At 46.2% G+C, this 14,231-nt stretch overlaps 1 protein-coding gene across 1 annotated transcript in view; it reads right to left on the reverse strand.

Annotated features, from left to right (window-relative positions):
- YJU2 (YJU2 splicing factor homolog) overlaps positions 1–14,231 on the reverse strand; it is a 313,756-nt gene that overhangs the window by 291,541 nt on the left and 7,984 nt on the right. The window contains exon 2 of the mRNA XM_088444090.1: positions 3,223–3,323. Coding sequence (XP_088300216.1) covers positions 3,223–3,323 — 101 coding nt within the window. The remainder of the gene's footprint in view (positions 1–3,222; positions 3,324–14,231) is intronic.

A 14,231-nucleotide genomic window follows, 5' to 3' on the forward strand; every position in this document is an offset into this window, starting at 1 on the left:
CAGTGAGGACTGCTTGTATGACAGTAGGTTGGAGAATCGTTATTTTGCAGCCGATTAATGTGGTTTGAGAGTGTGTGCAGATGTAGCAGCAGCAGCAGCACACATACATACATAGGGTCCCGGCTTAGTGTGGATGGAAAGGATGGTGCTGCAGAGAGAATGCAGCACTCACACCCCCATGAGCATAGCACTGAGCAGCACTCCTCTCTGCCTCGGTGACTGGAAAACACTGCTTTCTAATAGCCCATAAAAAAAAAACTAATACCTCTGAATCTCTATTTATCATGTAGGATTTAAGTATTTTTGATTTTGCTGCAGTGTGCTGGGGGGTAAATCCCTTTTTTTCTGTGCTCAGTGTAAACCCCACCCTTTACAAGCACCTGTGCAATGTCATTAAGCTGATTTGAGCAACTACCATATTTTTTTAATTGCAGTTTGGAGAGGTATGAAGGCAGTCAGCATTAGGAGGAGGTGCTGACCCTTATAGTGCCATGTGGAGTTTTTTGGGGTACCTCCAAGGTAAGTTAGCTCTCAGCTCATACATGTGCTGTTATCATGCAGTACACCAACTGTAATTATATGACCCAGAGTAGGTGCTCCTATTATGTGAGCTTTTGGAGTGGGGCCCCTGGGGTTGCTCTGTCTGGACCTTTCTCATGGCATCACCACTTAATTCACATAGAATTTTTTTTATCACTTCTCTAATTGTTTGTATATTATTTATGTAATTTTAATTCTTTCACATTTCATTAACACTTATTGATTTATCCTTACACATCTATCCTTTACACTTCACCATCACCTTTTTTCCCCCTTTCGTGTGATGCCCTGGGGATGGTCCTTGGCTGGAATTTTTTAGGGTGCCTTGCTTCTTGGACGTGAACCCCTTAATGTTAGGGACGCTGGTATAGAGGAGCCTTGACAATTGGCCTGGCCCTTATTCATATATTTGCAAATGTATGTAACTAATACCTCTGAATCTCTATTATCATGTAGGATTTAAGTAGTTTTGATTTTGCTACAGTGTGCTGGGGGGCAAATCCCTTTTTTTCTGTTCTAATAGCCCATACCAAGAACTACGTGCTGCGGTGTGAAGGCCATGCTGAGACATGTAGTTCTGCAGGGCCACAGATTGCCTTTTCCTATACACCACAGCAGCAACTTCCTGCCACACAGGCAAATATATGCGGCTGTGTGGCAGCAGCTGTCATACAGGGGACAGAGAGCACAGCAGCCCCGATAGCAGCAGCGACCGTCAGTGCTACCTGTCAGATGATCTACCCACAGCCAACACCTTTGCCCCCAGCAAGGCTATATGGATAATCGGTGACCTTCTCCTGCACTTTGCACAGGTTCTTGAAGCTCAGATTTAAGAGCTAGTCATTCTACACCAGCAGCGGCATCTCGTGCGGCTGTTCTCCCAGGTGTAGCTGCACGTACAAGTCACCAGGGGGGCCGTCAGAGGTCAGATCGGACGGAAGTCCTGGTGAGAGCCCGGAACAGCAGCCAATGAACGTCTGCTGTACCGGAGCCAAGAGTCAACTGTAACAAAAGTAGGCAGACATTGCCGGACAGTGTCTGGCTACTTATCGTTCAGTTTGGGGGAAAGTTGGAAACATGTTTGATTTCCCCAACTAGTTGGAACGATAGTTGTTTGACATTTTTCGGCGTATGTGAGAAAACCAATAATTATCGTTTGCTCCCACACACTGGCCGATTATCATTCCAAGCAGCATATCTCTAGTGTATGGCCAGCTTTAAGGTTACAAAAGACTCCATACACAAATCTGGAGAACACCAGCTTGAGTCTGCTGCATACACACGGAACAACTTGAACAACCATAGATATCGTTAATAGCTTTCCCTCCAACTTTCTGTAGTGCAGGGCAAACGATTTTGGTTGTACACACTGATAGATATCTATTGGTGCATACATACAGTCAGATTTTCCTTCAGATCTGTACAATAACGATTTTAAAAATCGTTCAATCGTTCATATCTGAAGGAAAATCGGACATGTTTGTCAGATGAACATTCCCGTTTGTCAGATAACGATATCTGACATCTGATGTGTTTTCAGTCAGATTTCCTTCATTTTAATACAGGCAAAAAATCGTTCAAATCGTTGGTCAAATCGTTCATCTGACATTTCTGACCATGTATATGCACCATTAGATAGATATTTCAGTGAAGCTATCTTTTTACAGGCAAATCTTTACAAAATCGTCCAAGTTGGCTTGCATGCATGAAAGACCATAGATATCGTTATCGTTCATGCAGGAACACGCATAGTTGGTAGTCAGGTTGGTGACTGCAAAAAAGTGAACGATATGAACGATAATGACATTAACGATATCGTTCAAATCGCTCATAAAAGTCATACCGTGTGTGCGCACCATTACCTTGACCCTGTCCACGGGCAAGTACAGAAAGCTGATCCCTATCATAGAAAGATAGCTAAGAACCTCTTGGTCCATCTTGCCTGTTCTTTTTAAACTGAGAATACATCTTAACCTAAATCACATGTTAAATTAGCTTTAAGACAGACTTTTTTTTTTAATAGAATACTATTTATTCCAATATTCCATTTCGATTATAGGGAAAATGCCTTTTATATATGTGCAGGTGGCAGTAATTGGGGTGATAAGGCTCATGTGGTCATATTGTCACAAGTGATCATCAGACTATACGTACTAATGGACTTCATCAGATGAAATATTGGACTCCCCTCTTTCAAATGTGGATACCCCCATGTGTGCAGGTACATTTATGAAGATGATAGCATTCATGTAGTGCCCTCCCCCCATGTATGGAAAATATATGATTTCCCTGGTCTTAAGATAGTTGCAAACTGCAATAATCAGGCAAATAATCTCAAAGTGCGTGCACAGCAATTTCCACCAGCACATACAGAAAACTGACCGAAAGCTGCAGACATTTGCTAGTGGATGAGAGAACATAACTCTGGTAACCAATCGGAGTTCAGGGTAGGGCACAGAGTATGATCAGTTCATAATAGTACAGGTAAATAGCTGCAATGTGATGGAGTGATTCAATTATTAATAGAAGAGTCACAGAAGTGGGAAGTGTGGAGTTTTGGGAAGCAATATAAGACACATTCACCATATGCAACCTACCTATAACAAGTCATTTTTATTTCTGAGGAGTTTACTTACAACTGGACAATGAAACAGCAACTAAAGACCTATTAAATATGCTTACCTCATATTGAACGGAGCCATGAGGCGCACCACATACTGGCGATCTTTCGGAAGCTTTAACTTAGGGATTTTAGATGGATCAAAATCTGGTGGATAATATTTCTATAATTGAAGAAACAAACATAATTCTTTTGAGTATCAATGTAAAAAAAAAAAAACACCTCTCAAAATAAAGTTTTGTAACATGCTGTGCAAGTGAAACATAATTAAACTTGGAAACTTATTTTTGGAAGAAAACATAGGCTGGAATTCTAAACAGCTACCATACAGGAGATCTATGTATAATATAATAGAAAGAGAATAATAATTAAATTAGTACACAATATAGCATATTTTTTATCTGAGAAATAGGTTATGTAGATTTTTAGAAGTCACAAAGTGTTCTAATTGACCATTTTAAAAGGTAGAAGGACTTTTATCCAAAACATGGAAAAATTACTTTTTAAATACGTATATGGAAGAAACATGCACCTGAGAAGTAAGAGGAAGTGTGGATATTAATGGGACCGAAACCCCGCAGCGATTTACAGAGAGAATATTTGGCCATTCACATCAGTCCCTGCCCTAGTGGCGCTTACATTCTATATTCCCTATCACATGCTCACACACATACACACTAGGGGCAATTTTTGTTGGGAGCCAATTAACTTACCAGTATATTTTTGGAGTGTGGGAGGAAACCGGAGTACCCGGAGGAAACCCACGCAAGCACAGGGAGAATATACAAACTCCACACAGTTAGGGCCATGGTGGGAATTGAACCCATGACCTCATTGCTGTGAGGCAGTAACGCTAACCATTACACCGTCTGTGTCTGTGCTAGAATGAAATATATATATATATATATATATTTATATATATATATGTGATGACTTGGGGTGATTAGCTCAATAGATGGGTGTCAGTGGTGCAGTATTTAGTGCTCGAGTGAGGGTCCATGCAGCTTTTCCAGGTAAAATAAATTAAATAATGCTTTAATGTCAGCATAATCAGGAAACAAAACAAATGCCTAGCCCCTATCAGGTAACTGATTCACTTCTTCGCCCCTGACTAACCTTGGGCAGCTAGTCTACAAACATAGTCCAAAGTCTCTCTCTGCCTCCTGCAGAGTAACACTGGGCTCTCAATTGTCAACTGTCCTGACACAGGCTCCAGCCTGGTCTTTAGCTAGCTGGCTGGCTGCCACAGCCTCACAGTCTGGCCTGCTTCCGTGCAGTTGCCTACTCACATTCACATGGCTCAGTACCAGAGTTTGATGGCCTTCCCTGTCTCCCACAAGTCTAAACTCAGACCTCCTGGCCCTTTGAGCTCTGTCTGACTGGTCCGTCTCAGTCCTCCCTGGACATAATCCACTGGACAGCAATTAGGTGAGCTAACACCTAGCTTTAATTCCCTCATGTGTGGAAGGATCCCTCCAGCCCCACACAAAATCCATGGCTCACTATCGCCATCTCTGGTGATCCTATAATATATATATATATATATATATATATATATATATATATATATATATATATATATTATATATATATATATTATATACACACACATATATACACACTCACATATATACACACAGGTTGAGTCTTCCATATCCAAAATGCTTGGGTAGTTTGGATAACGGAATATTCCGTATTTTGGAATATTTGCATGTCATAGTGAAATATCTTGGGAATGGGACCCAAATATACACACAGATTGCATGTATGTGTTATATACACCTTATACACACAGCCTGCGGGTAATTTTATACAATATTTTCAATAATTTTGCGGCTCAAGCAAAGTTTGTGTACAGAAATTAAATTAATTTATTTTTCATATACACCTTATACACACAGTCTGAAGGTAATTTTATACAATATTTTTAATAACTTGTGCCTTAGACAAAGTTTGTGTACATTGAACCATCCAAAATCAAAGGTTTCATTATCTCAGTCATGCCAAAATAATTCCGTATTTCTGAATATTTGGATATGGGAGACTCAACGTGTGTGTGTGTGTTTGTACACACACACACACACACACACATACACACAGGGGCCTTCGCAATTATGCAGGCGCCGGGAAAAGGGGTGTCTCCCTTGCCAATCCAGCCCGACAGGTCTCAGGCTGCTCCCCCACTGGTTCTCAGTCAAAAGTGACCATTATGCAGTGCCCCCTGTATTTGTGCCCTTTATACAGTGCCCCCTGTAGTTTAGCTTTGCCCTTATGCAGTGCCCCCAGGCTGAAGTAGTAGCGTTTCCGCTAGGCTGTTTTAGCAGGGTGCGGCACCCTGCCCTCCTTCTGGAGGCCAAAAAGCACCCTGCCCTCCAGAAAGAGGGCAAAAAGCACCCTGCCCTCACAGGCTGTGGGTGCAGTCTTCACCCACGGGACGCAGTGTCCCGCGGGTGGAGAAATGTGCGGTGACCCGGTCACCGCCGGAGAATAGACGCCGGGCGCATGCGCCCGGCATCTATACTCCCTGTTTGCAGCGCTTGGGGGCTGCCCGGCATGTCCGTAAGTGCCGGGCACGCCCCCAAGTATGATGAAAAAGGGGACGCATCTTATAGACATGCCCCCTTTTATGGCCACGCCCCCTTTTCGCCCGCGCGCACAAAGTTGCCCTCTCTAGCTCCGGCACCCTGCCTGCCGCCGGAGCTAGAGTGAACACTAAAGTAGTGCTCCTATGTAGTGCCCCCAGGCTGGCCCCTTATGCAGTGCCCCCAGGTTTAAATAGTGTCCCTTATGCAGTGCCCCCGGGCTTAAATAGTGCCCCTTAGGCAGTGCCCCCAGACTGGTCCTGGTCCTGGCCCTGGTCCCAGCCCAGAACTTACCTTTACTTGCTGGCCGCTCGTGCTCCCACTCCCGTTGCCTCCCACTGACTGGATGTAACTAGATCCAGCAGGCGCGCAGGTAGGCTTGTCATTATGTCACCCGCGCAGTGTATCACTGGGAATGCTTGCCTCTGAAGCGATCAAGGCCAGCGTTCCACAGCGGGGGAAAGTGCCGGGCAGTAGGCTGTTTCTGCCGGGCGATGCGCCCGCAGAAAACAGCCTGGGGAGAACATGTGTGTGTGTGTATATATATATATATATATATATATATATATATATATATATATATATACACACACACACACACACACACACCATTTTCAAAACCTATGTAGCGTAAAAAAAAAAAAAAAAAAAAAAAAGAAGGATATACGAAATTGTATAGGAATCTACACAAAAAAACTAAAATAATAAAGTGATTACATATTGTTGCTACTAAAGGACATATTGCTTCATAACTTTACAGTTATGTGGGGTACACACTTGGTCAATGAATAAGTCATCCGGCCTATTTTCTGAAAGATTTGGTAAGTATGTGCCTGTGCAAATACATTTGCCAATCGGCCAATCAACACGTCTTGCCAGAGGAACTTGTGTTGACGTCATTGTTGGCGGTCCAGCAGCCAGCATATGGGTCTGTCGAACAGACATCCGTATATATATTCAGATGCGCTCGATATATCTGAATTACTATATTGAAACTGCTGTGCTGCACAGCCAGCGCGTTACTAGTGCTCACTCTAGGATATTTAAGGGAAGGGTGCTGATCACAAAGGGGGGCACTTTTTAATTTTTAAGGGCACATTTTTCCCTGCACGCTCCTTCGACGTACGCATTCGAAGGGCACGAGGCCTCATGGCACTCCCCCATTTCCATCACTCTAAGGCGTGCCACACTTTTGACTAACAACCATCCCCCTTCAATGCCCCTCAATATTTAATTCCTTCACTACCTTCCATGACCTTATGTGTACAGTTGCAAACATAACTTAAATTAAAGTTATGCTGGTTACTAATGTGCTAACAAATCGGAAACTAGCAACATGCACCCCTACCTGCTGGGGTCAGTATGTGGTGGTGATGGTGGTCATTAATTCTTGATTTAGGACACCTTTTACACATTCCAGGTGCCCTTTACACAGGAAACTGATTTTCTAGGTCTGGGGGCTGTTGTCATTTCTGTACATACCTGGCCCATGCAGGGCAGAGGAGATAAGATAATGAGTCACTCCAAGCATGCCATGATACTACTGTCGAGGCAAATCGGGAACGGTAACAGCCCACCGTCTCTACCAACCCCGCTGTCTCACTGGCTGCTGCTTGGCGTCCTGGAACATGTCTGCTTGGACCGGATGACACTGTACAAAGGCTGGAGTCCAGAGTGGTGGTTTGTGCTGAGCTGGAGCAAATCAGCATCAAGTCAGCACATGGACCTCCGGAGTCCGCACACCCATTTGTAAAGCCCTGCTTCTCTGCCTCTCCCAGTCATGGTGCACAGGCTGCCGGCTTGTAAGCTCCCTCTTATGGTGTGTGGCTTGCCTCCTGGGGGCTGGGTTATGGCCAGGCACCCGGCCCTTCTCTCCGCCTGCTACCAGACTTTTTGTGTCAGCTTGCTCCGGGAAAATGTAGACGCAGGGCGCAAACTGGCACTCTGTATCTGGGCAGGCCACATATCCCCATGTGAAAACCAGGCAGGGCGTGGCGCCCCACTAAAACAGTTTAGCTGGAACGCTACGATACTGTATATCTGTGAACGATGACGTTCACAAATATATCCTGTGTACACACCTTGAGATGAACTGAACTATATATCGTTTGTTGGCTGTACGGACAATATATTGTACAGTATGTCCACAGCATTAGGTCAGCATCATACAAAAGACAAGGTCAATCAGAACAAAACAACAATTATAAGCCATATAAGTGTTTACAAATTAAATAAGATGCATAGTTCAGCTACATCTTATTGTATATTTTAAAACTTAGCAAAAAAATTCTAATGAACAAAGACATATAGCTCAATCAAATTAGCTGCGAAGGGTGCGAGCTGCCGTGGCATTAAAATGCCAGCAACTGCACTCCATCTCACACACCTCGAGGCCCGCTCTAAGCCCAAAGTCGCACAATTTTGCTTGGAGCCCTATGGGGCTGCGAGCACTTTTGTGCGAGTTCGGGGTGTCATAAAGTACGGCTGTTGAACTCACGGGTGCGAGTCATCGCTGCTAATTGGATTGACCCCATAAAATGTAATGATTATGAATAGACTTGCCTCATCTTCCCTTTATTCGGGACACATGTGAATTACACAGATTCTGTGGTTGATTAATATCAAGTGAAACGTAGAAGGGGTGTATTCAATTGCACGCTGGTGTGTCACTGCAACAAAACCTTGCGTCCAATTTTGGATTACCGCAGGTATGCACTCCCTAGATACCCGCAGTTTCCAATTAAAAAAAAAATGCATGCATGGGTTTCTGCTTAAAAAGCCCCACAGGGCGAGAAAAAAAAAAAGAAAAGAAGATACTTATCGTTCTGGTGGTCTCCACAGCTCCCGGTCACCCTCACCTCCATCTTTACACTGGGGAGGGGGGTGCTGGGAGGCTAAGGAGACTGCTAGGGTAATGTAGTTCTCTCTGCTGCAGCCTCCTGGAGGGCTACACACACCGCTGTTGCAGAAGACCGGATGCAGACGCTGGAGGAAGTAGAAACACCATTTCGGAAAGTGAGTAATTACTGACTAATTAAGCGAATTGGAAACTTCCAATTGCTTAATCAGTCATTAGTTGAGGTACCGCAGGGGTCCCAGAGCAATTCCCGACCATTTTTCCTAAAAATATGGATTTTAGAAAAAAATTAGAGTTATGGTAAAACTTACCTTTGTTAATTCACTTTCTCTAAGTCCACAGGGATACCTTGGGGTGTAAGTGGTAGTTAGGACGGGCACCATATAGTTAAAGCTTTCAGCTCACAGGATGCTCCAGTCTTCTCCCCTATACCCCATCCCCGAGCCAAATCAGTTTGTTAGCAAGCCTGAGGTTGGAGGACGATAGGAGAGAAGGAAGACTGGCACACAGAAGACTCACACTCTCACAGATAGGAGACAGGAAACCGGTGACCAGAAGCACAACCCATAGCGGGCGCCCTGTGGAGCCTATGGACTTCGAAGTTAACAAAGGCAAGTTTTTACCATAACTAATTTTCTTCTTCTTCTTCAGGGTCCATAGGGATCCACAGGGATACCTTCGGTATGTCCCAAAGCAGTATTCAAGGGCGAGAGGAGAATCCTGTGCCCAAAGGAAGCATCCTGAGAGGCAAAGGTATCAAAGGCATAGAACCTGAGAAAGGTGTGGACAGACCACATGGCCACCTTACAAAGTTGTTTATCTGAGACGCCATGATGTGCTGCCCACGAGGGACCCACAGAGCGAGTGGAATGAGCAGTAACAGAGGCCGGCACAGTAAGGTCTGCCTGCGTATAGGCCTGTGAGAAGTCATGCGAATCCACTGGCCAGAGTCTGTTTGTTGGCAGGCCAGCCCTTCTTGTGAAAACCATAAAAGGATGAAGAGAAAGTCCGATTTCCTGACAGAAGCAGTATGGGCTATGTAGATCTTCAGAGCACGGACCACATCCAAAGGAGGCCTCACCTGCCGAAAGGTCAGGAAACTGGAAGTCCGGAACCACAATTTCCGCATTAAGATGGAAACTGGATACCACCTTGGGAAGAAATCCAGGGCGACTCCGAAGAACAGACCTGTCCTGATGGAAAAATCAGAAATGGGGAGCGGCAAAAAAGCGCCCCTAAATATGACACCCTTCTGGCCGATGCTATAGCCAGAAGAAACAAGAGTCTTAGTTGTGAGCCACTTTAAGTCCACAGAATCCAAAGGCTCAAACATAGCACCCTGAAGGGCCTGGAGAACCACTGACAAATCTCATGGAGCCACTGGAAGAACAGAGGGAGGTTGTATGCGGAGGACATCCTGAAAGAAGGTGTGAACATCAGTCATGGCAGCAATTTTTTGCTGAAACCATATGGACAAGGCAGAGACCTGCATTTTCAATTAACTAAGACGGAGACCTTGGTCCAATCCGGCTTGAAGGAAGGCCAGGACTCTAGAGACCCTAAGAACCTGTGGGTCATAACTCTTAGTGGCGCACCACTGAAAATAGGTATGCCACCCTCTGTGATAAATACACGCAGAGGCCGGCTTACAGGCCCTGAGCATAGTCTGAACCACAGAGCAAGAGAAACCCTTGGACCTTAGGAGGGATGTCTCAAGAGACACGCTGTCAAAGACAGCCGACCCAGGTCATTTGTGGATGCAAGGACCCTGAGATAACAGGTCCGGCCGTTGAGGAAGCAGATATGGCGTGTCTATGGAGAGGCTCAGAAGATCTGGAGTACCAATGCCGTCTGGGCCAAGCTGGTGCATGTCTCAGTCTTGCTTAAACTTCCGAAGAACTCGAAGAAGCAGGGAGACCGGAGGAAAGAGATACACCAGATGGAAGGTCCACTGTACTCACAATGTGTCTACGAAGGATGCTTTGGCATCCCTTGTTCTGGACCCGTACACCAGAAGCTTGCGATTGTGTCATGAGGTCATGGAGGTCTACCTCTAGTAGGCCCCATTTGTCCACTAGGAGTTGATAGACTTCTGGGTGGAAAGACCATTCCCATGCAAGCACGTCGTGATGACTGAGAAAGTCCGCTTCCCAATTTAGTACTCCTGGAATGAACACCGCGGAGATGGCCGGGATGTGTCCCTCGGCCCATGCAAGAATGCATGCCACTTCTGCCATAGCCGCCTGACAGAGTGTCTCACAGGTGATTTATGTAAACCACCGCCGTGGCGATGTCGGACTGTACCTGTACAGGTTCGCCCTGGAGAATATCCTGAGCCTGAATGTGCTCTGTAGATGGCTCTGAGTTCCAATACATTGAGTGGCAGAGATGACTCCACTAACGTCCAACGACCCTGAAAGGAGTGTTGACCGGTCACTGCGCCCCATCCTCAGAGACTAGCATCTGTTGTGAGGAGAATCCAATCTGGAATCCACAATGGGGCGCCCTTTGGTCAAGTGGGAAGTCTGTAACCACCAAGAAAGGGACAGCCGAATCTCTGGAGAGAGAATCATTGACTGGGATCTGATCCTCTGAGGCAACCCATTCCATCTGGATAGAATCAGAGTGGAACTAGGCGTATTCCACCATGTCGAAGGTGGATACCATGGATCCCAGAATCTGCATAGCCACATGAATAGACACTCGGCGGTTGCGGAGGAACCTGCGAAGTGTAGCAATCTTGTCCTCCGTCAGGAAGATTCTCTGTGTTTGAGAATCCAGCAAAGCTCCCAGATGGACCATACGCTAAGACGGGTTTAAGGAAGACTTCTTCCAAATCATCAACCAACCGTGCTTTTGTAGACAGGTAATGGTTATCTGCAGATGTCGTTGGAGAATCTCTGGAGACCTTGCCAGGAGCAGCAGGTCGTCCAGGTATGGTAGTAATCTGACTCCCTGAGCCCGCAGGTGGGCAGCCATAAAAGCCATAACTTTGGTAAATAACCGTGGAGCAGTAGCCAGTCCAAAGGGAAGAGCCCGGAACTGAAAATGTTACTGTAGAACAGCAAAACGCAGGTATTTTTGATGAGATGGTGCTATAGGCACATGTAGGTATGAGTCCAGAATGTCCAGGGAAACCATAAAATCCCCAGGCTCCATAGCCAGAACAATTGACCAAAGAGTTTCCATCAGAAACCTTGCACCTTGACAAACTTGTTCTGGGACTTGAGATTCAGAATAGGTAGATAAAACCAGTTTGGTTTCTTCACCAGGAACAGGGTAGAATAGTAACAGTTCCCCCGATGAGAAGGTGGAACTGCCACTATTACCTCCACTAGCAACAAGGACTGAATGGCATTTTGTAGAAGCCTGGCCTTGTCTGGATTCGCTGGGGGCCCTGTGTAAAAGAATTGGAGGGGAGGCCTACTTAGGAATGATAGGACGTACCCATGAGAGACCGCTTCTTGCACCCATGCCTCTGTGGTGGTCCAACGCTAGATTTGGGCAAATTGAAGAAGCCGGCCACCCACTCTGGGATATCCCAAGGGGAGGCCAAGCCAGTCAGGAAGAGGGCTTGTCGTCAGACTTGGCTGCTGGGCGTCTGGTGGCCCAGACCTGCTTGCTCCTCAACTTCATGGCCTTAGCAGAAGCTGAGTATCTAGGAAATGACTAACCCTTTTTTCCTTGGGGACGAAAGGACATAGTCCTGGGTGTTGGAGTAGTTGCTGAAGACAGAAAGGCAGTTTTAGATGCTGCTAATGTGGTCACAATTTTATCCAATTCAGGGCCGAAGAGAATGTCACCCGTATAGGTCAACAATTCTAAGGCCTTTTTGGAGTCTGCATCCACCCTCCAAGACCGTAACCAGAGGGCATAGTGAGCAGAGCATAGTAGCTGATGCTCTGGATGCTAGCAGCCTAGCATCCAAGGGTGCTTCTCCAATATATGCGGCTGCATCCCTAATGTGAGCAATGCATGCCATCTGATCTCGGGGAGGGGGGAGGAAAAGAGGATGAGAGGATCTAAGGTGTCTACCCAGCTCTCAATTGCCTTAGCCACCCAAGCAGTAGCCATGGTAGGGCGAGCAATTGCACTTGAAAGAGAGAGTGTACAGATTTCAGAGCTGTATCCATCTTCCTATCTGTAGGCTCCTTCAGTGATGAAGCTGTATAGGATTTAACCAATCTGGTAATGTGGGAGTCCACTGCTGGAGGGATTTCCCACTTAGTACAATGAGCTGTAGCAAAATCAGGATTTTGGTACTTACCGATAAATCCCTTTCTCCGATTCCACAGAGGACACTGGAGTCTCAGTACAGTGGGGTATAAATGTGGGATAACCGGGAGCTGGCACTTTAATAAATTTGAATAGTAGCTAGCTCCTCCCCCTCTATACCCCCCTACAGGCCAGTCTAAGACTGTACCTGAGGAGAGCTGGAAAATAAAATTATAGAAGAGAAGCTAGAACATACCTGAACAAATAAGCATATATGCAAACAAATTAAGGAAACCTTGAAGAAAACATCTGTCCAAACCTGGAAGAACAATAACGAATGCAAGTGGAACAGCGCTGGGTGGGCGTCCAGTGTCCCCTGTGGAATCGGAGAAAGGGATTTATCGGTAAGTACCAAAATCCTGATTTCTCCTTCATCCACTAGGGGACACTGGAGTCTCAGTACAGTGGGGACATCCCAGATCTCGCATCCCGGGCGGGAGAGCGCTGAGAACCCTGCAAAAAACCACATGGCCCTACTGTGAAGCAGAAGCCGCAAAAGTGTTAAAACGGGAAACATTTTTGCAAAAGTATACCGGCCTGACCAAGTAGCTGCCCAACAAAGCTGAGTTAGGGAAACACCACGGGCAGCCGCCCACGAAGGACCCACCGAGCACGTAGAATGCGCTGTGATTGATGTAGGAGGTTGCTTTGATGCAGCCAAATAGGCCTGTCTGATAGTCAGACGAATCCATCTTGAACTAGTCTCTTTTGAAGCCGGCCCGCCAGGACGAGCCATATCATATCGAACAAATAGCGTATCCGACTTCCGGAGGGATGCAGTTCACTCAACATAAATCCAAAGAGGCCGAACCACGTCTAGGGATCTGGATTCTGAAGAATCGTCTTTAAACACCGGAAACCACAATTGGTTGGTTGACGTGGAATGCAGACACTACCTTAGGTAAAAAAGATAACTGCGTACGGAGCACAGCCCTATCCTCTTGAAAAATGAGATAAGGTTGACGACAAGGAAACGCCCCTAGCTCCGGACACACGCCTAGCAGAGGCGAGCGCCAAAAGGATAATAACTTTCCAAGTTAAAAATTTTAATTCCACAGTCTGTAAAGGTTCAAATAGTGAAGACTGGAGAAAGGAGATGACTAAGGGCCTGATTCAGACCAAGTCGCAAGCGCTGAGCACTCACAACCAGGTCGATGGTGGCCCAGAGCGCATGCGCATGACGGAGCCGGCTCCGTCGTGCGCATGCGCGAGGCCCGAATAGCAGCGGGCACTCCGTCGCTCCGGGTCTCGCACCAAAGGTGGCGTGCTGTCGATGTTGAGTGACAGCACGCCCCCTTTGGTGAGCGGGCCAGGGGGGTGGCTGCCCAGACAGAGGCGTTCCCATGAGAACGCCTAC

This window comes from Taudactylus pleione, unplaced genomic scaffold (genome assembly GCF_031769625.1).
Source record: "Taudactylus pleione unplaced genomic scaffold, aTauple2 ptg000347l, whole genome shotgun sequence".
Taxonomy (NCBI): domain Eukaryota; kingdom Metazoa; phylum Chordata; class Amphibia; order Anura; family Myobatrachidae; genus Taudactylus; species Taudactylus pleione.